The sequence below is a fragment of the Podarcis melisellensis genome (genome assembly GCF_964234715.1).
Source record: "Podarcis melisellensis genome assembly, chromosome: 5".
Lineage (NCBI taxonomy): Eukaryota > Metazoa > Chordata > Lepidosauria > Squamata > Lacertidae > Podarcis > Podarcis melisellensis.
This window is the reverse complement of record NC_138537.1, coordinates 43,195,650-43,222,573: the sequence shown is the minus strand read 5'-3', so window position 1 is coordinate 43,222,573 and position 26,924 is coordinate 43,195,650. Positions and strand designations below refer to the sequence as shown.

The following is a 26,924-nucleotide window of genomic DNA, read 5'->3' as shown; positions in this document are numbered from 1 at the left end:
AAAAATGGTTTATTGTCATTCTCATAGACAAGAACAGAGAATTTCTAGGCTGATCACATTTATGTCCTGTTTATTGGGCTTTGACACTATTAGGAATTCTATAACATTCTACACAGCATTAACACTGGACCTGTTTTGACTAAGCCTATATTTTTAATTTATCTCAAACTTTTTCAGTTACACCAGACTTGGCATTTAATTAATATTACAAAATGATATTAATCCTGGTCCACTCTTCATAATCCCAGCTCACGCCTTTGAAACCACTGAATTAGAGGTATGCGTGAAATAAATAGTACCATGGTGACTATTTAAGGATTGGTATAAGGAGGCTATCCTGGAAGCTGATCTTAGCCAGTTGTGAGGACCTAAGTGACTATATGTAGACTCACAAGAAAAATAGGCATGGTTTGTTGCTTCAGAACAATAAATATTCTGTAGAAATAGCAGTGCAGAGTACGAGCACCTGGGGGAACCTTATGGAATAGCTGCTCCAGCATGCTCCTAAGGCTCATGAATCATCGTGACAGTCAGCTGGATGAGTCCGTAGGTTTGTGGCCAAGAACTTGTGATTTGACTTAATTTTAAATCTGGCTTCTTGCCTTGAGTGATGTGAAAATAGTGCTGACGCATCTTAGATCATTCTGCAGCAGCTCTCCTAGTTGAGCCAATACTTGGCATTGATGGACTCTGAATGCACCCTCTCAGTATTCCGGACATCTGGCAAAGCTGTAGGGAATAGGAAGAGGAGGGTGTATCCTTTTTCATTTTCAGAAATGGAGGCCAAATTTAAATTTCCTCAGTACATTTCTTCCTTGATATGTACAGTTTGAAAGAATTCAGGTTATACTTTCCCCAAACTAGAAGTCAGAGGTAAGGTATTTGGTAGCATGTTGAGTATATTGCTTGTCTGCTAAAACTAATAACACATTTTTTTCTTTTGGGTTGCTTGTTTTGTTCCTGCCAAAACTATATGTGTGTTTTAATTTCCAGAGATGGCTGTGACAAGCTAGATGTATATGCATTATTTGCAGTAGCAGTATATTCTGGTTAAAAGGGGAAATCTGCTTATATGCAGCAGGCAATAAGAAATTACTGTCCAGTTTGGAAGGTCAGAGAGATTCTAAACTGTAGCAAAAACAACAGAGCTAGAAACACAGCTGTCAGATGACTTGAGCTCCACCTGTTGCTTCAAATCCCCAAAGGAGAAGTGAAATCCACAGAGTTTCTGCTATGCTGAGAAGCTATGCTGAAGACTTTCCTCATTGTAAAGGTTGATTACAGTCTATGCCTTCAGAATCATTGCTCTATCTTGTTGACCAGTCTGAGAACAGGATGCTTGGCCAGTTGGGCCATTGTTCTGATCCAGCAGGGCTCTTGCGCTTTGAACAGGCTTTTAGGTGAGGAAGGTTTCATCCTGCCACCTGATAGTGGATACTATGAAAGTGGCAAAGCAGAATTATAAGGGTACAGTACTAAATTATATTTCAAGTGTAGCTGTTTTCTTCTGAATTTGTAGAATATTCCTTTGGCTACTGTACTTTCTCTTGTGCATATTTATATTAAACAAATCCCTGTTGACATGGTGTATCACAGACTTAACAGGCATATGGTTCTTTGTTCATTTTATTCCGTAAAATTAAATGTCACCTGATTGTAAAAAAAGCCCCATGTTCTGCTGTGTATATTTCTAAGGCTCCAATAGTAGTGAAGCATCTTTTGAAGAAATTCTTTAGTGACCTGTTGTGATAAACAGAATGCTTTCTGCCCATAATTGGAAGCAAGATGACTCCATAGTCAGAAGATCCATTGACCTAGGAGAAACACAGTGGATTGAAATCCATAGAGTATTTCCAACCCTGGTTCTGCTCCATTGGTTCTAGTAAAGTACCTGCAGAATATTTACAGTGAGATTATAAAACCAAATGTTAATTTTGAGGGCTGGCAGCAAAAGCCCATGGCTTCAGCCCCCTAGCTGGTGGCTAGCTTGTCCCCCATTTATGAATGTACTTAGGTGGCTCCCAACTGTTTACAAGACAGCAGAGGTGAGATCTTTGATTGACAAGTTAGAAATGCATTCGATCATTCCCTCTGCCAGTCTCTGGTTCATGCTGTTAAAAATGTCAGCCTCTCCAAGTTTGAATGGCAGCCCGAGGGCCTCCAAAGCTTTTTGTTTTCTGAGATGGAAACACAAATTGGATGTGTGCCTGAGCGCTCCATCCTGGGCTGTAATTTCATCTTTTAGCTAAGAACCACAAGGTACATGAACAAAGCACCCTGTAAACAATAATACTGGAGAAAAAAATAAACAAGGTCGTGTTTCTGGTACGTTGATCCACTGGTGTCCTGACCTCTATCACGTTGAACATCTCCTCTCTGATTGCTGCTCCCTCTGGCATTTCAATGAGAGGGAGAGGCTGACATAGGGGATTTACCAAGATTTAAAGTTGCAGTGGTGGTGTTCATTCCTTGTATTGGCTATGAAATATTGAACTGCCATAGTCTGTGACACTCAGTTTTAAGCAATGGTCCTAGTTTGAAAGGGACACTCTTCAGGCTGGGAGACTCTCTTTTTTCTTCCTCCCCCCACAAACCCCTCTTCCTCCCTGACAGAACTGAAAGTAGTAACTGTGAAGGACAGAAATGAAACGAAATCAGCAGTTTGATATTCGTACCTAAACATATCCATGGTGGCTAAAGATTAGCTGTACAGGAGTTTATAGAGCAAAATGAATGAATACATTGCCCGAGGGAATGTACAGTTGAGATGTGTGTGCTGTGCTATTTAAAGAATAATAAAAGGGGGGGGGAGGTTTATACCCTTTACTTTTACCCTCTCTGAAATTCACTAGGCAGACATGACACATGTGAAAGGTACACTGCAAGCAAGTGATTATCTAGCACTTCTAGTGGGGTGGGTGGGATTCCTTCCTTCCTTCCTTCCTTCCTTCCTTCCTTCCTTCCTTCCTTCCTTCCTTCCTTCCTTCCTTCCTGTTCAGTTCTCACTCTTGCCAAGCTAGGACAAGTGCAAGAATCCCTGCAGTATCTGTTGGCATAACTTGTTATATGTTGCAAGAAAAGCTGAATAAAGTGCACCTACTATAGCATCTGTGTTTGTGTCAAAAACTGAAGATGCAAAAAGTTGTACAGAAGCTACTGATCTCTGCTGCTACTTCCCTGACCTTGACTACTATCTGTATAAAAGGTAAAGGGACCCCTGACCATTAGGTCAAGTCGCGGAAGACTCTGGGGTTGCGGCGCTCATCTCACTTTACTGGCCGAGGGAGCCAGCATACAGCTTCCAGGGCATGTGGCTAGCATGACTAAGCCGCTTCAGGCGAACCAGAGCAGCGCATGGAAACGCCGTTCACCTTCCCACCGGAGCAGTACCTATTTATCTACTTGCACGTTGACGTGCTTCCGAACTGTTAGGTGGGCAGGAGCAGGGACCAAGCAATGGGAGCTCACCCCATGGCGGGGATTTGAACCGCCAACCCTCCAATCGGCAAGCCCTAGGCTCTATGGTTTAACCCACAGCTTCACCCACATCCCTCTGTACGTGGCTCACAACCAAGAGTTCCACATTATATGTTGTTCCATTGTGAGGGTATCTTCTGTAGTATTCAGTTTTGCCAAGGTAGTGTATTCCAAGATAGATAAGCTGCTGTTTGGAAGAAGGAGAGGAACGTAATTGTTTCGGGATTGTGTGATGTTGAAAAACACAAACCCTGACCATTGACTATGCTGGCTGGGGCTGATGGGAGTTTTAGTCCAAAACATCAGGAGATTATCAAAGTGACCAGCCATGCACTATATTATCAACGTTGTAAGGTGTGTCTTTTCTAAAAAGTAAAATTTTGCTCACAGTTTTTTACCTCTGCCCCACCCTCCAACTAGCATGTTCCTGATCACTTCTCACATGTTTATCACTTCATTAGGGTGGTATTCAACACATACTCAGAGAAGACCCATAGTACTTAATGGATTTGACTAAATTTGGGTCATTGGGTCTGTGCTGAGTAGGACCTGGTTGAATTCAACCCTATTGTTACAAATTTTGCATTAAATGTAATGGTAAAAATGGGCCTTGTTCTTAGGGAAATCCTCCATACCACACAAGCACTGGCACCAATTACAAAGAGCCAATAATATACAGATGGCTTCTCCAATAGAATAACCCCCGTTTCAACCCTTCATGAATTGCCAGCCTTGTATAATATGCATTGTTCTTCCTGAGATGCTGAATTCAAAGGGCTTGCTAGTAGGGGACCTTGATCATGTTTAAAAGGAAACCTCCTGTGTCCACAAGAGTGGATTTTCCTTCTTTCCTTGTTAGAAGTCAGAAAGCTATTCTGACAAATGACATATGTAGTGCCAACCGGATGGGGTACAGGTACTCTTAAAGCTAGCTCCGAGTTCCCGAGGATTGGTGAACATCTGCTTAGAGGTATTGCAGAGCCCCACAATGCACTAATTGAATTACTCTTTTTCTGGAGTTGCAGACTGTGCTAATTGAATTAGAACCAGCTATAGTGTGTGTGTGTGTGTGTGTGTGTGTGTGTGTGTGTGTGTCTGTGTGTGTGTGTGAGAGAGAGAGAGAGAGAGAGAGAGAGAGAGAGAGAGAGAGAGAGAGAGAAAGAAATGAGCAAAAGCAAAGCTGTGCAGGAAAAGAATGGAGGGAGATGCATGTGGAGAGATCATGCGTACTGTGCTGCTACCTAATGGTCATTGGTGGTACTGTGCAACTACTAGAAAGAGCGAGCACTTTGTCCTTTTAACATGAGGAAGGAGTAGCAGAATTGATGCTCCAATGATTCCAGCACAAGTTTTTTTGAACTTCACGTTTCAGTAATGAGAGTGGGCTTTAGTGATTACACCAGTTTTTTGTTTTAAAAAGTCATTGCCTTTAAAACGTAGCTGCACCGCATGTACTTCCTTTGATTGTAGACTACCCTATTCTTGCAAATATTTATCACCTTAAACGCTCTCAGTTCCTTTATTTTCATAGCGGAAAATGGATTTGGCATGTGCTACATGGAAAACTGTTAAACGCAGAAATAGGTGTACCCTGTTCTCCTGCTAGTAAAGCCAGTGCCAGAGGATTCTGTTAACGTGTTTGCTAAAGACATTGCTTGTAATTGCAAGAGTATCTTTTCCTTATATCTTTGATGAAACAACAACTGATTTTTAAATTTACCACAAATTGAAAGTTTTGATAACGCTTAATTGTTCTTCCTTTTAAGTCATGGTTGGTTACAGATTTAGTGTTCCATATAGAACTGACACCATGCCTCATTCCAAACAAGTACAGATAAATGTGGGTAAACTGTAGCTTTCTTCTTGCAGATGAGATCTAGGTGTCGGTGAACCCCTTCCCTTCACAGTATACTTTCCTGAGCCTTTCAGCCTATAAATATAGTCACACTTGTCTTATTAATGGACTGTGTCTTCAAAGCTGTTGGTTTTGATGCAAAAATAGCTAAATATATTTATGGATTTACTTAAGATAATTGAGTAATTGCAGTGTGAAATGGGAAATTCTGCTAATTCCCACAATGCTATTTCTTGGATTAATGGTTCTTGCAAAATAATCTTTCAATGGATCTAATAGAGGCTTTGCAATGGTAAAGCTTCATTTCTACAAGTTTTACGTCATAATTATGGATAATGTAAATATAAAGCATATATATAAACCGTTCTGTGTTTACCACTAACTTGGTAAATGAAAATCTGAAGTTGCAGTTCCAAACTTTGGTGAATTGAGCTTTGCTGAGATATTCATTCAAGTAGAACTTTAATGGGTGATTCATTCTGTGGGATGATCTAGAATCAGAATGACTCAGACTTTGATGGTTTCCTTTTCAGCCCAGCCCTAAACATTTAAAATACAGTAAATTCAACTGATTTCAGTAGTACTTTTTTCTTATAAAGTATGCCTAGGGCTGCAGTTACTACTAGGCCTTTTTCTTTCAGAGGTCGTACCACTGCAGACTGCAAGTGTGGGCCTCACATGACTGAATCATGCTACTTTATACAGTCTTCTATCCCCCGTCCATTCACACTGGACACAAGCATGTCAGGGAAAAGGTCGGGCTAGAATCTTCTTCCTAACATCTGATTTGCTATGTGGAGGCAATTTTAGTATGGTACAGTCTAGGCATAAGCTTACTAATTTAGTGAGAATTAGGCCCAGTACACATTCGCTTGGGTGTAGATTCTTAGGCACTAGCCACAGTTTTAAATGTATGGGATTTCTTCCCCAAATTTGCTTTAAATAAATTTCTGTTGGATTAATTTTCAACATACAAACGTTGCTTTAGGTTTAGGTGCATACGTCTACCCCTTCAAATGGTGCATCAGCAAACACAGTTTCCAGGTTTCTATTTGCATAGGGTTTTGTGGAAGAGAAATCTCTGAAAAACCTGTGTGTCACTAAGCTGAAATGTTAATTTGCCAATCCCAAATAAATAGCATGAAGCAGTTTTTAAAAGGAGGGTATCTGTATATTTATAGTGCTACCCTTCAAGAATACAGTCTTAATTTTGTGGAACCTACAGGTAAAACATGAGTTGTAAAGTTGAAGCACCTTATTACTCCATCATTTAGCAGAATACTATTTGGCATGGGTATCATTCATTAATTTCAGTGAAACATTGTTTTTTAAAGAAGCCTCACTGCCTCCTGCCGGTTGGTGTTTACAGAAACGAGTATTTTCTACAGAAAGTCCGAGTCCCCTTAATGCCTGTAGGGGAGAGTTAAGTTGTAAGTGGTAAAGAATCCATTTCATACACTGTGCAAAAAGCTTTTTTAAAATAATCTATTTCTGAACCTAAATTGTCCTGGGACCAGCTCTTGATATAAAAATTCATAGAAACCTGTTTTTTTCCCTGAGTGTGGTAACTCCTTGCCTTAGTGCTGTAGCGTTAGAATTCACATTGGCCAGGTTGTTCTGTAAATTAAACACTGACAGCTCCCCTCAGGGGAACAGCCAATGTATTTATGATGATGTGCTGATTACACAAAATACACTGCAAGCAGAAAACAGCTGCAGAGAACAAACCTCTTAAAAGAATACAATTACAAATAGCACCCTTAGTATTTCTGGTGGCGAGGGTAAAATACAGCATGTTAATGTAAGTTGTTGTGTGGGGGTTTTTTTAAGTTGGCTTTGCAAGAGATTGGAGATCTGAAGCAGCAGGGGGACAGGGACCTTAAATGTATAATGGGATTTGCATGTAATTCCAGGGCAGCTTGCATGTGTACCCTGTTCTCTACAGTGAGGAAGCACAAGCTCGGGTTTGTGTGTTGCCATTGTCACACCTTTTCCTCTAGGTTTCCAGCTAGTCCTATACACCTCCAAGATGAAACTCAGTCATGTACTGTATTGTGTCTAATGGCAAAAGTGCAGCTAGTGGTTGCTTTCTACAATAGAGTACAGTATAATTAGTTGCCCTGGCAAGAGTAATTTGGGGGATGGAAGACCAGGGTATCTTTTAAGATCACGTTGAATAGTACAGTGGCTTAGTAAATATTCATCTGCCTGTGGGCTGCTCTGTATAGGAACTACAGTTGAAAATGCAGGGTGCTAGGTAAGAGGGAAACCATTGTTAGCCTTAGATGTCTTGACTTTATTCTACTGATAACATACCTAAATAAAACTTCATAAAATTCCAGGGTTGTTGTTTTTTTAACATAATAATTCTCAATCCGTTAGGCATCATAGCTTTAGTATAAATTGCAGCTACTTCAATTTACATAGTAATTTCCTTTGTATAGGATAATTTCCGGTCTCTCTTATTCCATATTAAATACATTAATCTAATTTACATTCACAATTGTTCTAAATACTTCATTCTTAAATTTCATCATGGTAATTAAGCATTTATAAATGAGTGACTCAAAATTCAAAACAATAATTAAAGAGTATTCCAGATTCTTGTTACCAATGCCTCTGTTGGAGCTGGAGCTTCCATTCCTGACATATGGTCATCTAGGCTGCTGTTAATAGATGGGGTGTCATTTCAACATCTTCTTGCAGTGTGGCATCTCAACAATATACCTAAAGGTGTGGTGGGACTGCAGCACTCACCTGACCTCCATCCCGTTGAGTTGCTGCAGCCTATGAGGACAGAAAGGATGAAGGGTGTGACAACAAGTGCATGATGGTGCAAACACAACAGTGGAATGAGACATGCTGGCGTGTTTGCACTATACTGACCTTGCTGCTGCTGCACGCCTCCCTTTTTCCATCCCGGTATGCTGCAGCGACTCAGCAAGAAGGAGGTGAACGGTGCAGCCCCACGAATGATGCCATCTACTGCTGCCTGAAGAGTCTTTGGTCATTAGCATCCAGTGATAGCTCTTTTTTCCATCAAGACTGAGTTCCAATGATCTAGTTTTGGACATGTCCAAACAACAGCAGCAGCAACAACAATGGGATGGTGTTTGACAGCACCAGCACGTAAGAACAGCTTTCTGAATCATGCCAGTGTCCCATGTAGTCCATCATACTGTTCTAACAGTATCCAACCAGATGCTTACAACCACATATTTCATACATTAGAATAAATTATATTTAGTCTTGTGGACATTGAGTACCTTCTGAATAACAGGAATGAAAAAAGGAACCATCAGCCAATGTGTCTATCTGTCTCTGTCCTCAACCACACTCCTTTCTTTTTTATAAATTCAGTGACAACATTGATCATATAATTTGCTACATGGTTAGCAAGTAAACAGTGTCAGACGATTCTGAACCCAGGATCAGCCATTTCAAAAGGCACCCTAAGCACCTTATTTTCTTAGATTTATACTGCCTTTCTTCCACCATGGAGCCCAAGGCAATGCCCCATCCATGTACTAAAACAGACCTCCTTTGCAAGGTGGGGGTCTCATGTGCCTGACATACCCCAACCAAGACATTTAAAAGGTTATCCTTTATTGTGGCAGCTTTTTGTAAGCTGCAGTCTACTTTCTATGCAGGAAGTTTCCTGTCTACTGTGCTCATCTAATGTCATTGATTGGAGTCTACAAAGGCTCATGTTGCACTTCATCAGATACTCTCTGTGGCCAGGAAACTTCCTGCATTTGAAGTAGGCTGTGGTCTACAAGTGCTTATGCCACACCAAATTTGTTTATTTTTTCAGTCCTGCACAATTTTGTCATTTTGGCTGCAGCTGGCTAATTTAACTTCTTTCCTGCACATTTGTTTCTGCACATGGCAATTCAAGGTGATCAGCTGACGCATCCCTACAGAAATGAACTGCACTTGCATCTGTTCAGTGCTTTTCAGCATTGGATTCCAAGGGGGAAGATGGAGATTTCCTGAGATTATAGATTTCTTAAATTTAATCTGGGCTGATGAATTGATTTACAACAGCAAAATGTGCACCAAATGCTTATTCAACAAAGCTTACTATTCCTAAGAGTTTTAAATTCAGAAATGGTAGAAGAAGAAAAAAAGACACGAAGAAGCCTGAAAAGAATGAGGCTGACTCAGCCAAGGTTTTCACATTGAAGCTTCATTTGGGGGTTGGGTGATCTGCTAGATATCCTCTTGCTGAAGTGTGAGTCTTCAAGGAATTATTTAGCTTAAAATAAAGCTTTCGGAATCAAGATGTAAAATTTCTGGTAACGTTGAAGCTATTAACATTTTAGGAATGGGTGAGATTGAAGTATATCTCACACAGTAGTAAAGCATGTTGCAAATAAGAACATGAAATGAGTTATACCTAATTTAGGTAGCACATGATATCTTTCACTTCATTTAAAATTATACATTCTTTAAGTTTTTTTTTTAAGAAACTCAAACAATAATTACAAATATACCTAGTGTTAGAGAAGGAATTCTGCACTCTTCAGGTACCTAAGTGCACTATCTAACCATTTAGCAAATAGGATGCAAAATAAAATAGAAAGTGAAAGTCGTCTATATGTGTTTATCTGTCGAAATAGACTGTAGACCTCAATATGGCCTTGCCCAAGTGAAAGAAACATCTGGCCATGGAGAAGTTCTGAAAAGGAATTAACAGACCACATTAAATGAATATTTTGTCAAACTGTTTAACCATGCTGTTATAGCAATCAGACTGTTTTTAAACAGAAAGTGTCATCACTTAGTAATGGTCATACTAATTGCAGACAAAACTAGCCATCTTGAACCAGTGTGTCCATGTCCATATACAAAGATTATATCTCCTCTGATTGGAATTTGTACATTGAAAGACACACAGTTTCTGGTTTATTTTTTGTTCCTTTCTCCAGATTTTGTAAATTTAATTCCCCTCAACCCTCCCCTTGGGCCTCAGAAAAATGGTGGTGTGACTAGAACCTCATTTCCTGCTTTTTTTCCTGGGCTGCAATGCAGTGACTATATAGCCCTCCTTTTTGCCTTGCTCTTGCCCCCAACTACTTTATGATGTCACTTCATTACTAAAATCTGAGCTCAGGTTTCCCCCGCTTCCATATTATGATGTGTGTGAATTTTTGACTCAAAATCCCAATGACCGGAAGGTACATATGAGTGCTGTAAGATGCTTAAGTGCTTGTTTGGGCACAAGAAATTCTGTATCTTTCATTGTTGAACCAGCATCTATTAAATGTATTCCAGGATTAGTTTTCTATTTGAATGTGCAGAAAAAGATGCCTAAATTCCATGACATGCATTTTTGTAAAGCTTCAGTTGAGATAACCACACAGAGTTCTGATCAGAAATGCTTCTGTCACCCTAAAATAAACAAAGCAAAATCAGTTTTCTCATCTGTGTGCCTCAAGTGAGTTGTAATGAACTCATATTGGTCTCTTGGCTTTCCAAAACTGTTTTGAGCCTTCCGAGTTTGTCTTGCTCTGACGTTTATCCCATGTGGCAAAGCAGAGTCTTGCATAATCACTCCACTTTAATCAATAGAATAATTGATAAACCAGCTAAGATTTAAACTGATTATCTCCCCAGTGGAACTCCCCTAGGGGCCTGGGCCTCTCTAAATTTTTGACGTCTGTTGTGTACCTTATGTATGAAGTGTGGTTTGAATTATCTGTTTTTATTTGCTTAATGATGGGAGGGTGTTAAAGTCAAATGTTTAATTAACCCAGCAATGGGCTGCGCTGTCTCTTACACACGCACCCAGCTGATTGAGATCTCTCTCGGAGAATACTGAATAGGAAGGATAATGTGGCACTCAGACGGAAGATTGCTTTTTCAATCCATTTGCTGGGTCACTGCTTTGAATGTCTTATTGGATGAAAGGCATTCAGCCCAAGGGAGGGGGGGAGCCCTGCATTTAAGTACATTTTGTTTCTCTCCTGGTCCCCTCCCCACCCAGAAGTTAACTAAAACAGATATGTTGTAGGTTTAATAGGCCATTCATGTCCAAGCAAGGGAGTGTGAATAGTGGCTTTTAATACACCCTGGCTTAAAGCTGTACCGTTTTCTTTAAAAACCAAAAATCTGACTGGCCTTTAGGTACAAGAGCTGTTCTGTACAAATATTCCTGCCTTCCACGTTGCTGTAGTTTGATGGAACCAAAGGGAAACTAACATCCCTGTCTCAGTCAGTGAGGAAATGTTTATTCCTTTGGAAACCATTCTTTTGATGGATAGATTGCTTTCCAAAGTTAGATTTTGTTAATTGAAACCCTTGTTTTTAAGGATTCGATCATAGTGATGTAGAGGGGTACACCATAGTAAAACAGCAGTGGATAAACAGCACAATAGAGGAACGATGCCTCATAAGTTGGCAACATGATTTGCATGGAATTTTGCTCCATGCTGGGTGAAGTATGTTTGATTTCCCCCGCAACTTTTGCTTTGGAATCATCCATATGCTGTATCCTGAAAAACAGAGTACAGTATGTTAGAACAGGAAAGAAAAGCTACCATATGTGTTTTGTGGTTGCTTTTTATTTTATTTTATTTATTTTACTGAGTTTTTGTGGAAATGCAAACAAGACTCTCCCTAAGAAACAAATCTACAGAAAACAAAGAAACAAAGCAAAGTTTCTGTGGTTGCTTTGTATATGTGTCTGTAAGCAAAAACCTGTGCCTTTTGCTGTGGTGATCTGCCACATCCCCCTAGCACAATGCATTAGTAGTCTGCTGTCTTTGTAGCTGGGTGTGGGGGTCAGCTGCTCCCTTAACCTGGCCAAGCAGCCTCTCTCAATCACTGGGCAATGAGCAAGGTGAAGCAGTAGTTCTGTTCTCTAATGATATGTAGTAGCTTCCCCCTCAGTCTGTCCCCCATTCTTAATAGCAGGTCTCTCGGTGAATCTTAAATTACTGTGGGATCTTTCACCCTGTTATAAAACTTCTTAGGTGGCTCTCCTGTATTAGGTTGTATACACACATCAGTAGGGTACGGACTACTTATTTCAAAGAGCAAGACTGATTTCTAGACTGCAAGCTTTGAAGGAGTGATAATTATACACTTAAGTGATGGCCAGTAACTTTGGTGCAGAAAGCAGTTGTTGTTGTTGTTTAGTCGTGTCTGACTCTTCGTGACCCCATGGACCAGAGAACGCCAGGCACCTCTGTCCTCCACTGCCTCCCGCAGTTTGGTCAAACTCATGCTGGTAACCTCGAAAACACTATCTAACCATCTCGTCCTCTGTCGCCCCCTTCTCCTTGTGCCCTCCATCTTTCCCAACATCAGGGTCTTTTCCAGGGAGTCTTCTCTTCTCATGAGGTGGCCAAAGTACTGGAGCCTCAGCTTCACGATCTGTCCTTCCAAGAAAGCAGTTAGTATGCTTCATTAGGAAGAGGGATGATAGAAGAGTAGGAGGAGAGGAATTGGACCACCCCACATTGCTTGACCATCACAAGTTGAGAAACTGGGAACAACAGCTGAAAGCTATCGAGTGTATTTTTGAATAGAGGGCAGCTTCTGGTGTGAGTCAAGTGTTCAGATAATAAGGAAAGGAGATTGTGGGTCAGCAAAAAGCTAGAATGGATGGATCGGTCTGTTTTCAAGTCCATATATTCATGCGCAATTCTTTAAATATGCTTTAAATTTGAATTTGATTTTTTAAAATCACAAATAAGTATTTAAATACATACTTTATCACAGTGTACACATTTTTAAATGTATGCTATATTAAAATACTTTTTAATGCATTTTGGTACTTTTTTGAATTGAGAACTTCATTACAAAATTCACAGACATGCAAAATCTGAAACATGATCCTGTTCCATTCCACACATTAATCCAGGAAGTGCAGATCAGAGCGGGTCATACTGGAATTCACAAAAATTGAATTCCTCAAGCTTCTGTTCCAGGAACTTCTCAAGAGGAACTTATCCCTTTGCTTATTTCCAGCAATTTATTATTATTATTAAGGAGCCACAAGACCAATGTCGATCAGCTCTGTAAAAATTTCTCTTGGCTACTTCAGCTCTTCAGATCACTATGCCGCAAGTGATTAGGTGTGGCTTACAAAGAGCTAGTCAAGGAAAGAGGTTAAACAAGCAATAGGCTTCAAAAGGATGCCATATGTGCTTGAATCATACAGTTCATGCATTTCCATCACTTAGTTTTACCAAGAATTAAGTTTGAATCCTCACTCTCACTTTTCTCCCAACTGGTTGCTGTTTTCAAAGGGTAGCCTTGGGTCAGGCCCATTAATGCCCATGGATCTGAACATGATCTTGGCATTAGGTCATCAGGCAGGGAAGTGGGTTTGCATAACAAGATCATGAGGACCTAAAGATGGTATAAGATGTATGGAGTTGTCAGAAGGAATGCTGGATATGTTTTATGGGGTAGGATTGGTAAGAGAGTTCTGGGTTCAGCTACTTTTAAGAGACATTGGATCTGGCTTTGTACAGCAGATACAAATACAGTAGTACCTCTGGTTACGAACTTAATTCGTCCCAGAGGTCGATTCTTAAGCTGAAACCATTCTTATCGTGAGGCGTGCTTTCACGAATTGGGCTTCCCGCTGCGCGCGCGCCTCCAACACACGATTTCTGTTCGCATCCTTGGGCAAAGTTTGCAACCAGGAGCAGCTACTTCTGGGTTAGCAGAGCTCGTAACCTGAAGCGTTTGTAACCAGAAGCGTTTGTAACCAGAGGTACCACTGTATTGGAGTACAAGTTAGAAAGCTGTATCTGGAAAGATTGATACAGAATGTACAGTGAAGCTAGCCTACCTTATAATGCATTTTTCAAGTACCTGCAGCTCCCATGCAGATTAAGCTATAATATTGAGAATAATCTGTGTCTAGAGAATTTTAATAAATAAAGTGTTTAAAAAAGAATGCCTCCCCAGACCTTTTGACTCCTGCTGCCTCTTGTTAGTGATAGAAATATGTTTTTGATACCCCTGTGACATATCACTATTGGTTCAAAGTCTGTTTTTGTGCTGTTCTTTCTCTACTCAGAAAGTGTTCCTAGACAACTTGTTTTCTTCATGAAAGTTTTAAATTACATTGCAGAGGGGAGAATGAAAGTGACCAATTCTTGAATTTGATGCTTCTTCTATGCTGGAATCCAGCATTTTAAATGTATTGTGTGTTTAAACCATGGGTAGGCAAACTAAGGCCCGGGGGCTGGATCCGGCCCAGTCGCCTTCTAAATCCAGCCCACGGATGGTCCTGGAATCAGCATGTTTTTACATGAGTAGAATGTGTCCTTTTATTTAACATGCATCTCTTTATTTTATTTGTGGGGCATAGGAATTCGTTCATTATTTTTTTTCCAAAATATAGTCCAGCCCCCCACAAGGTCTGAGGGACAGTGGACCGGCCCCCTGCTGGAAAGGTTTGCTGACCCTTGGTAAACAAAGATATGAAAATGGAGCAAACAAGCAAAGATTCATTCCAGTTGCATATGACCTGGTTTCCCTCTTTGATGTAGCATTGTTGCAAGTTAAAGCGGAGCCCACAAATTGCAGTTTACCTATTGTCCTATTATTCTAAAAATGTGTTGGTAAATATGGTCCAATGTCCTTTAGCCATAAAATTGTATAGTCAAAAAAGGTAATAAAAATACATACTGTATTTAAAAAGAAAACCCACAAACAATTCCTTAACATTTCTGTAGTTCTAATCTTAACTTCTTGTTAGGAAAATTAAGAAACAGCTCCGCTTAATGCAGATGTCTGAGTTATAAAAATAACCAGATGTCCTGATTAGCAGAAGCAAATGTTCTTCACTTAATATGTGGAAAATTATACTCAGAAACTCTCTGGATATATACTTGTATAAATAAGATGTTATCGAAGTGAACTAGTTAACTAGCTTTTAAGGTTCAAAACTGTGAATATTTTAAAATGTACCACTTTTGTTCCTTTTTAAATTCCTAGGAAATAAATATGAGCCAGGAAGACTTCCTTCTTTCATAGACTCTGTTTAATAGATAAAACTTAGTGCTCTTAAAATAATCTAGGTTGCTTCTTTTTATTTTACAAGAATCTGGCTTTATTAATCTTAGATGATTTTGAAAATCTTTTATCATTTTCATGCACATGGGCTTTTATACATGCCGTTGTATGATACTGAAGTATTTTAACTGTAATCTTTTCAATAAATGAATAATTTGAAATTAAGAAAAAGAAGTGGCCATTTGCTTTGTGTTTTGGTGAAGTTTTGATGCCCATGTCTGCAGTGACACATGCTGTTGTAGCATTTTTAGATATGGCTCAAAATAATAAATAGATAGGTTATATTATGAAGTCAATACTGTGCTTCAGCATGGTAAGAAAAGTACCGTTTCATATTGTCCCCTTCCACCACCCTTATAGGAATTGCTTATTTGTTTCTTTAAAACTTGCCTTAAAAGCTAGAGTTAGACATATGGGTGCCTGTATTTTTAATTTGTAGGAAACAAACTCATTTCCTATAGCACTGGATCAGATGACTAGGGAGACTACCTGTAAAGATTTTTACATTCCCACACTCTCCCTTTAATTGATGATAATGTAAATTACTGCCATATTTGTGTAAACATAAGCCTCTTACAAATAAAATCTTCAGTTACATGAAACTTCTTAAAAGCTAGGAAAACGCAGTTTGCATTGCTGGTTTGTTGCAGTGTGTTTGAATGTTCAGAGAGCAGATCATTGACACAGTTCTTCAGGGCTCAAGCCATTCTCTATAGTTTGGTGAACTAGTCTGAGGTTTGTTTCTGTTTGGCATTGCTTCCTGATTCTTATCTTCAAAACCTTAACATTGCAAAAGTTGTGTTTTGGCCATAAGTGTGTTATTTTTCTTGAGATGAGAGAATGGAGTCTGTTAAATGATTTAATTGGGTGTTGAGCCCATAATTTTTGTAAAGAAGTTTACATTTTCTTCTGCACGAGCTATGTCAGTTTTCATACTAGTGCTTTTTGAAGGAGCTGAGATTTATAATCTGACAAACTGCATTTATGAAATCGGGATGCTGACGGTCCCTTTACAGTTGCAAGGCTCTTGAACTCATCTATCACTTACAAAGGTTATTGGAAAGGGACTATAGGAATTTTACTCTCCTGCAACCATTAGATTGGCATTTATTTCCCTCCTTCTCTTTAATCCATACTGTGGCAGAGTCGCAAAAGTAATTCAAATGAATTTTTTCAGCCCTTACTTGCTTACCCCCTGCAGTGTCCCACAAGATTATGAAATCCAATTTGGGCACAAAAACCTCTCCCCTGGACTACCAGGAAACCTAACATCAGCCTGTCAAAGTACCTAGAATGTTGTGTTTGACCTTATAGATTGTCCTTGAGGTACTTACGGAATTAGTTGCAAACTGACTCTGCTGCTTCTGTGTCTGTTTTATAGACCAGAAATGCTCATGTCAGGCTATACATGTTTAATCCCTACCAGCTCATTTCATTTCTCTTCTCATCTCCCTCTGCCCCTGTTCCAGATATCCTTGTCTATTCATATACATTGGCTTGCATAAGTCCTACTTGTTTGGAAGAGATTTGTTTGTCACCAGAAGCTCTGCTAAAATAGGGAATGCACATGACAAGACATTTGTAACTGCTTTTCTCCCCCAAAAGCAAGCATGCAATTTTCCTTATTGGTTGCAGGTTTTAAAGGCAATAGGATGTTTTAAAGACCAATTCTGGCCTCTGGGATAATGACAAGTGTTTTGCCTGCATAAACAATATATATTTTTCCTTTGAGGTCTCCACACACCTAGTTTCCCTCAAGCTCATCATCTCTGTCAGGTTAATCAATAGGCACCGTATGGCAGAGGGTCAGTAATCAGTGTCATCATGCCTTTAAATCGTGTTGAAAATTTGCTTAAAGCCTGGGCCAATTAACATCGAGATGATGAATGGATGGGTAGATGGGAAGAGCCTTGCGCTTGGGGGCTTTGTGCAAAGGAGATGCTCAGCTGTTGAGCAGCCGACACCAGCGAATAAAATCAGCCATTCATGTGAGCTCAGTCCACCCACTCTTAATGATAATGTCAATCTAGCAAAATATATACACATTGGAGTTGTCATGAGTTCATAAATCAAAGGAGTTTGTCAAAGGCATTCAGATTAACGAGGCAGCAGCAATAACAAGTCAAATTTGCATAGAGAATTGCCCGAATCTCAGTAAATTATGATCCTGTTTTTCATTTGATTATTTGCTAATGTCTCAAGAGGGAGAATGATTATATTAGCATGCAAAATCTACTCCAGAAGTAGGAATCGGAGGTACAGCCGACCAGCACACGACGACAATTAATCAGTTTCTGCATACTAGCATGAACGCACAAGGCCCAGAAATGAACTCCTTTTATTATTATTTCTCCTTGCTACTGATCCAAATGGTTCAGCTTGACAGCGACTTTATATTGCTTTAACAGTGTTCTGAATTGTGCCTGCAGGCAAGACATAGTTATGCAGCTATAACCAACCTATCCATCTGCCAACCAGATTGGAATTCTCCTATCCAAAGCTTCCATTAACCCCCACTGACAGCTCCAAACAGGATTAAGGATTTGAAAGCATAAAAAGTGCTCTCTGCATAGACATGGTTCCTCTCTCACACACAGATAGACATTTGAAAAAGTGCTGCATCTGTATGGCTTTATAATTAGTGCTGGCAAGTACAGTCTTTTCCTCCTCCTACCCTCAGAAGAAGAAGAAGAAAAGCATCCCCGTAGTTGGCATGGTTATTGTGATATCTGTTGTGAGATGAGGGGCTGTCTTAAAAGGTGGTTATGTTCAGCTGATAGTCCTTTGGAATGCTTTCATCCATCTATTGCATCTGATTCCAGCATTTGTTTGGATGGTTTATAGGCATGAAAGCTGCAATATCACAGTTGCTTCAGTGCAACTATGAGGACATTTTAGGTAGGGGTGGCGGCTGAGTTTCCTATGTCATTGATATTAATAAATTGTGTATTGAGTTTAGGGTAGTACCGGGCGTTGGGGTAGCTATGTTGCCATGCAAGTGAATTCTGTTAATTACAAGTCTTCTCACACAAATGGAATTTGTCAAGGGTCTCTTTTAGACACTTAACTGTCTAAGATTAGAACATAGGATTGTCTCAAAAACATGCTCCTGTTAGCATTGTAAAAGAGAAGTGATCTTTACCTTGCTGCTGATAGTTCAAGTGTGCCTAACTGTTAAGATAAGAATGAGGATTTCAAACCCCATTCACATGCTCAGCTTTCCCAGAATTTTCTGTACTAGAATCATGATTAAGTTCCACGGAAAGGTTGTTTCACAAGAGAGGCCAAAGAAGCTCATACTTCTTTTCAGACTTTCCTTACAGTTATGTTACATATTCAATGCTTGCTTATAGGAGGCATTTTTATTGTGGGATTTTTTGTGTGTCCTCCATACTTCACTGCCCCACATAATCCCACTGTCTTTCTAATAAGCATTTGGTGATCATGGGATAATTCCAAACATTACCTTCTACCAATACCATGTGGGTTGAGCTTAAGGGTTGAGCTGTCATTCTGGAAATGTTGGCTTGCTGAGTGCTAGATGTGGGGGAAGATTACCAGAGCACAGACTATGAGGTAAACTGGTCTCAAAAAAGACCTGATTAATTGTGCCTTGTGCTTCATGCCTGAAATTGTACTGCTTGTGAGAGAGATTCCACATATCTTGCTTTTGTAAAAATATTTGTCAAATGAGAGCAGCCTGGTGAAAAGAAAGCATTCAATCTAGTACGATCAAGAGCTGTCAGGGTTTTCACCCACATCTTTTGGGGTGGGCTGTGGGGGGGGCGTCTGCTTTCTCCCTCCGATGTGATTTTACTGCAGTTTTGATTTCCTTGATGCTGTATTCTGTATTCACAGTTTTAGAATTTCACTCAAAACATTCCTTTATTGATCAGTAGACCCAAACATTCCTTTATTGGTCCTAATTTTTGCTCCCAAGGGCCCAGACCCTAGGCCCCAAAAAGTGGTATGAAGACCTGATGAGCAGTTCAGTGAGGAGTGATGCCTTCAGATGTACTTATTTATTTTATTTTTAAAATGCGTAGCGGAATCTAAAGATTGCAAAGAATTTTCTGTTTTCTAAAGCTTGTTGTCCACATGGAAACAAGATTTCCAGTTTCCAAGCAATCGGTTCCATCTTTGCTGCTTCTTAAGGAGCATAATCTTTTCCAGTTTTCATCCTTTGCCAAGCGTAACTTAACTTGCTGACAAAAGTGCATGAGCAGCGCTCCTTTTTAATAGTCTGCTGTGTTGGTGCAGTAGAATGGGGTGACGGCAAGCTGTGAGCCACCATATGCACTTGGCAGTCATTGTCTGGTCTTTGTTCAGCCAACCTCTTAGTCTTGCCACCTATAAAGATAATGAATAAAACAAAGGTTTCAAATTAGCTGTTTAGTTTCAAGGAAGAAATTGGTAAACTTGAAGCATGTTGGGACAGGCAACATAAAGGCTGTTGAATTCCATGGCATTTGGTAATGCATTTATCCTAGAAGGAAGGCAAAGGGGGAAAAGGAGCATGCGCTTCAAATATATGTTATTATTATTGGTGCTGCCACTTGTTAGTACCGTATTCAGGTACCACCCTAAAAGTATAATGTATGTACTAGTTTTACTTTTTCTTCTTCTTCTCTACTTGTGTTATTAATTCCATATTTCCCACCCATATTTTAACCTTTTCATGGACTATGTCCTTCATCATTAGTCAGTTTCCAGTTTCAGATCCTTCCTTAAAACATACTCTATAAGTAGATTGACCAAGACAGTGGATGGTGCTTTGTCTACCCTTTCCTATCCAGACTCTATTCATGGTAACTCAGTCTTTACCATTTGGGTTAGCCAAAATACCGTATTTTTTGCACCATAACACTCACTTTTTACCTCCTAGAAAGTAAGGGGAAATGTCTGTGCGTGTTATGGAGCGAATGCCTGCGGGTGGCGGGGGGATCTGCTGCAGTCGTGAGCAGAGGATCCATGGTTCCCCTTCCTTCCCTCCTCCGTGGTTACAAAGCATGGATCCTCAGGATTTTTGCATTGGGCTACTCTAAACTCACTGTCAGATCACATGTCTGTGGCCACAGCATGAATCATAAAAATCATATATCCACTATTTCGTTTAGGATATATTTTTTTCTTGTTTTCCTCCTCTAAAAACTATGTGCGTGTTATGGTCTGGTGCGTGTTATAGAGCAAAAAATACGGTACCTGTTGGGTTGAAATTCTGTCTGTTTTTACATCCTCTATAACGTTCTTTATTTATACCAAAGTCTTTAGCTGTAAAAGAGCTTCTGGAACAGCTAGTATCAGTACGTAGCAAATATATCAGCTTACTAAACTATATTGTAACAGTGGCATGGTATTTTGGAGTTCCTCTGTGTTCTTCTTAGTATTTAGGTTGCAACTCACAGGACTAATTTGGGTCTTTCCACAAAGTCACTGCTTCCAGGAGCTTTTGCATTCTACATTTCTAAGTCCCATAAAAATACTTTTTTGACATTGTGATGCTTAATTTTGTAACATACTGGCTGTCAGTTGCTAGCATATAAAGCCCTGAACAACTCTGGATTCAAGTACCTAAAGGAGTGTCTCCCAAATAACTACCCAAACCATGTATTACGATCAGTGGGTGATGCCTTGCTTTCTGACCCATCTGTGGGAGTGGCTGTTAGGACAATGACATGTGACAAGTCATTCTTAGTGACTGTGCCCATTTATACAATCTCAGAAAAATAGAATTGTAGAGGTGGAAGTGATTCAAGGATCACTCTAGTCCAACCCCCTGCAGTGCAGGAATCACAACTAAAGAATGCCTGATAGATGGCTAGCTAACACCTTTTTAAAAACTTACGATGAAGGAGAGTCCACCACCTTCCAAGGTAGTCTGTTTTTCCTAAACAACATGCCAACAACATTTGGTTGGCACCCATAGTTGATACATTTAAATAAAGGCTGAAGACATTTTTATTTGTCCAGGCTTTTGGATCTTAATGGAAACATTAAGGATAAGTATTAGGACCTGTTTATAACTTGATCATAAATGATCTAGAGTTAGGAGTGAGCAGAGAGGTGGCCCAATTTGCTGGTGATACTAAATTGCTCAGGGTTGTTAAAACAAAAAGAAAATGTGAAGAGCTCCAAAAGGACATCTCTAAACGGAGTGAATGGTCAGTAAAATGGAAAACACTGTTCAATGCAAAGTGTAAAGTCAGGGCAAAAAAGATTCATAATTTCACATATATGCTCAGGGGATCTGTCTGTGGCTGACCAGGAATGAGGGGTCCTAGTGGATATCTCAATGAAGATGTTGACCTCAGTGTGCAGCAGCTGTGAAAAAGGCAAATTCAATGCTAGGGCGCATTAGGAAGGGAATTGTGGTTATACAAATCTATGGTACAGCCACATTTGGAATATTATGTTCAGTGCTAGTTTCCTCACACGAAATAAGACCTTGTAGAGTTGGAAAAAGTTCAGAAAAAGGCAACCAAAATGATTGTGGTAGTTGGGATTTCCCAATTTAGAGAGAAGGCAAATAAGAGGTGACATGAAGTTTATAAATAGATAGGAAAAAGTTGTTCTCCCTCTTCCATAACATTGGAAGTCATGGATATCCAAAAGTTGAATGTTCAGCAGGCTCTTCTTAGGTTCTTAATGTTCATTATCAAAGTCATTGAAGTGGAAGTAATTCCATTGTATTAAACCCTAGTATTGTTGTGAGCCAGGGCATCCCACTTTAGTTATGTAGAAGAGTTCAGATCCAGCATTATGGAAGTGCTTGGACACATGCTGAGAATACAAAAAATCTGACTTTGTAATATTTTGAAAGTCTTGTTTAATTAGATGGGTATCTATCATGAAGGATTATGTCTAGGGTCTGTTTATAGTGGCTTGCTGATTTTCATGATACTGGATGTGTCACAGGCTATGCCTATGGCAGACACTCATTCCAATTTATCCAATTGCGTGCCAGACAAAATAAAAAATATTGACGCCTCTTAACAAAAAGAATTCTAAGGAAGTGAAATCTCATAGGTAATGTTGCTGAAAACATCAGATTTTTTGCTTTCTTAGATCAGTGTTGAAAGGAAAATATCTGAATTAATGATTTCCACCTTTTCCCCTCTCATCTGCATAGAATTCATCTGAGAGAGAAGACTGTAACAATGACGAGCCCCCCAGGAAGATCATTCCCGAGAAGAATGCACTCAGGCAGGTATGCACTGAATTTAGGTGTGCAAAACCCACCCAGCCCCTTTACTTGAATGACCTAGAGTCCTTTGACATCCCTTGCAATTTGGAAAGATACAAAACACAAAGGAATTATTTTCTCTCTCTTCCTCCCTCCCTCTCTCTTTCCTGAAAGAGTATATAAACTTTCAAGTTACAACAGCCATTCTTTGGAAGGCACCTTGGAGCTAATTCACATCTTTCCAGAGCAGTATGCAAGCTTACTTTCTTATGTATCATATATTGCTCCAGTAATGTGCCTTAGAGAGCAATCTTGTGGGTCAAGCAGGTGGTGTGATTCTTTGCTGAGCTAGTAATGGATGGATACTGAATTCCTTGTTATATGCTGTACAAGAGATCCACGTATTCTGCAACCACCCTTGACCACTTGGGGAATAGCAAGATCGTATTGCTATCAGGCAGGTTTTCAGACCAATAGGCCTTGATTCTTATGTGTGTGGCCATAACTAAAGGAACAAACATTCAGTTATATTCCTAATCTAAACTTGAACCAGAACAGAAGAAAGGTGAGCTAATAGGCTTTTCAGTTAATACAGAATTGGCTGCCAATTTAAAAAGTGATTCTTGGAATTTAGATGCACTCCCTTACACACAAGGGTTATTGATGCTTTATGCCATAGTCTTAACCTTCAGCTGCTGTTACTAGTTTGCAGACAGTAGCATTCTGGTTAGTGAGGCCTGGTAGCTGGCATTAGCAGGGTGCAGCTGAGATTTTCTTGGACAGTAAATAAAGAAGAGGTATTACTTGGCTGAACTCATTGGAAAAGCAAAGTCATTCCAAATTGGCCTGCAGGCTATATCTTTGAGATCAGATATGCTTCCAGCCATGTATTTGTGAAATCAATGCTCCTCAGATATGCACTTTCTTATTTCTTTTTTTTATGCAGGATCCACACAACACTGTTGGCATCAACATTTCAACCAATATCACTATCCCACCCTCCCCTTTAATCTAGATTTTCCATTTCTGGGAAAGAATCCCATATTAGGGGGTTTTGTGTGTGTGATATTGCATAAAGGATAAAGCTGTTGCCATTGATCCATTTGTGATATCTCAATATCCCGTTGGTAAATAAATTCCCTGTCTGGATAGTCCTATAGGGACCTAGAAGGAATCGAGAAAGCAATGTGTTTATTTTATGAAAAACAGTTCTATTTTCTTCTTTGAATGCAAACGTATATTATGTACTCCTTTGCTCAGGAGAGGGCAAATTTGTTGGGGGGGGGGAATAAGGCTGGACATCCAGCCACTCCTTAAACTTCCTATTGTCTATTTACTATTTAGTAAATTGACACTAAAATTCACAACAATCATTCTCACTCATGAAAGGACAGCATCAGTATCTGATCCGCAAGTACATGGGGTAGAGAACTTTTGCAAGCATCATCTGCTTGATCTATGTACACATGGCAGGTATACAGCACTGCTTATTATGCATTGCAGAATGAAAACACATTTCCACATGGAGGTGTAACCTATGGTGGCCTTTATTTTGGCTCCATGCATTTAAAGTGTAACACTTCTCCCAAATAATATTGGGAACTGTAACTGACCTCCTACAGAGCTACAGCTAAAGTTTCCAGGAATCTTTACGGGAAGTCATGTACTTCAAATGTTTAGTGGGCACCTTTGACCACCTCCCATTACTCTTGCATAGAAACAGTGGCGGAGCGTCATGCTCTGGGACCAGCGGGCGGAGAGCAGGCAGGCGTGTGTCCTGGAGGTGTGGCATGCCGCCTGCGGGGGCATGGCACCCAGCACAGGCAGGGGGGCAGCCGCGATGGCACCCACCAGGATGACACTGCCAGGGGCGGTGCGCTCCTCCCACACTTCTCTTCCTCCGCCAGTGCATAGAAGAAGCCAGCAGAGAGAAACATAACCTAGTTTAAAGCCATGTACCGTTTAGAGAAGTAAATATAATTAGGTCTTATTAGCATGTATTCTGTGAAGAAAGACTTGGGGGTAAATTGAATGCTGGGGGGCCATGGGTGGGGAAGGTTGTGCGGATGTGTGTTTGCAGCCTTGGAAAACCACGACAAGGGGACAAAGTTTTTGGCAACTATGTTTAAGCTAACAAACGAATTTTCTCACTGCTAAGTTATAAATTAATTTTAATAGGCTGATCCAGATGGTCCATTTGGAAAATGGATAGCTTGATCTGTTGAAAATTAAACTAAATTTATCTCTCTCATACTTCAAACTGAAGCTAGTGTGAAAAGAGTGCCCATTAAGTCCAGTGAATACAGATGGACCGGCAGGTCACACATGGGACTAATCTGATTCATTTTAAAAATAAATGTGTGAATTATTGAATCAGTCTCCTGGTTTGAGTCCTGTTTTGTGCATGTGTGCAGTCTTTTTAAAACACCCTCAAATGCTTCAGTGCCTTTTTAACCTGTATGTTTCCATTTTAAATTCAACGTTCTTGCCAAAAACTGTAATTAGTTTTCAGTAGCCATCATTTAGTGTTGGATCCGAATAGTAGATTGATTAGGTCGGGCATTTGTTATTTTAAGGGCTTCGTCTCCATTTCTGAAGAGTTGGGGCTTAGTAGGAGAGAGAGAGAGAGAGAGAGAGAGAGAGAGAGAGAGAGAGAGAGAGAGAGAGAGAGAGAGATCGCTTTTAGAAACCAATGAGGGGGAAGCTCCCCAGGGACCTCTGAGCCTTTTGGCTTTTGGTTGTGTTAAACAGAGCCATGAATGAAGATCTGTAAATTTATTGCAGTGCCATCTGGGTTTTCCCGTTCTTTTTTGTAGGAACCATATTATTGTTGGCTTGTATCTGTCTATTGTAGTGGTCACTCCCCAGGAGCTTGCCCTCATCCTCCAAAGGAAAGTGATGAATAGCAAGGGTCAGCAGGCATAGGTCACAGGGCAGCTGTCCGGAGCTGCCCTGAACTTGATTACCCTACTGTCTTTAAAAATATTGGCACAATGCAGGTTGTTTAAAGAAAGCTTCTCTCTCCTGTGCTCAAATGGGGTAATAATGAAGTGCCTTTTTGCTGTCAAGACTTGCTCTATGGGGTGAGTTGGGGGTGGAGAGGAAATCGTGTCAAAAGGTGCCATGGGGATGTGCTGACGGCAGCGGGATTGCAATGATGTGCATTGCACTTTTCATTGGGATCATCTCTCCTAAGAGCTTCCCGATGAAAGGAAAGTGAAGGACCCAAGACCCCGTCCCAGCCACCCAGCATTTTCATGAACTCTTCCTTCAGCAATTCAGCACAGAGCTACAACATTTACAGGTTGGAGAGGACATAAAAAGCCTCTGACATTTTGTGCTGCAGGATGCTTAAAAGTATGGGCAAGCCAGAGCAAAAGAGAGGCAAAAGTAAAGGAACATCGCTTCCTAGTTACTGTAGAGTAGGCTGTAGATGTTTGTGTGAGGAAAAGAGTTGGTGTTTAAGGTGTAATTTGTATCAATCTTGAACGCTTGTTAGGAAAAAGGGACCCAGTATGAAGGGGGAATAGTTATTTCAAACGTGCTTATAATTTGCTTTTGTGTTTTCCTATCCACTATTAAAGTCCTCCAGAGTTTTATTTCATTTGTACTTGGGGCCAGTTATTATCCCAAATATCACTTGTGCAGAAATCCTTGCCTGTTCAGCAGAAATGTTGTCCTTCAGCCTAAAAACTCTGTGGTTGCCCCCTGTCCCTACTTCAATGCTAATCGGGTCTGTCAGATGTGCGGCATTTCTGCATTCCCCCGTAATGGAGTAAATTGCTTGCGTTGTCTATTGTCCTGACCTTTTGTTTCCGTGTCCACTTACAGGCCAATGAACGTGGGTAGTGATAAATAAAGCTCTGAGCAGGACTCTCAAGTCTTTGAAAACAGCATGTTGCCATCTCCCTAGTTATATTTCTTTAAGTGTTTACGTGTATGCTGAATTCTTTTCTCTTGTGTGGCTGGAACCCTGGGGCCTCAGAGCCATGAGAGAGGCCAAGAAGCTGACAAAGTAGCTGTCCCCTTGTTAGCTTGTTCCTTTCTTTTAAAAAACAACCACAAAAAAACCACAAGATGAAACCCATCTGGCTCAGGGCATTACATTTTCCTCCCCCATGCACCTCTATAGATGAAGAGTTTCACCTGCAGTGAGGGTTTACATTGATTAGGAAGGGTGCAGTAATTCAACTCTGGCCATCCACTTCACTGATACTTTGCAGTCTTTAAAGGTGCTGACCCATTGAGTTAAGCTGTCAAGAGGAGGATAAAAAAGGAGCTCCGTCCCAGGAGGTAACAGCTGCCAGGTTTTCAACACCTTGTGCGCTGCTGGAGAAATGTCACCAATTGTCAATGGGGAAGAAAAAT

At 40.2% G+C, this 26,924-nt stretch overlaps 1 protein-coding gene across 8 annotated transcripts in view; it reads left to right on the top strand.

Moving 5' to 3' along the window:
* Positions 1 to 26,924, top strand: part of BTRC (beta-transducin repeat containing E3 ubiquitin protein ligase) — a 129,240-nt gene that overhangs the window by 32,818 nt on the left and 69,498 nt on the right. For 4 of the 8 annotated variants that reach the window (XM_081912302.1, XM_081912298.1, XM_081912300.1 and 1 more), the window contains one exon: positions 22,503 to 22,580. The exons of the other annotated variants lie outside the window; for them this stretch is intronic. In XM_081912302.1, the coding sequence (XP_081768428.1) occupies positions 22,503 to 22,580 (78 nt within the window). The remainder of the gene's footprint in view (positions 1 to 22,502; positions 22,581 to 26,924) is intronic. 8 annotated transcript variants of the gene reach the window in all.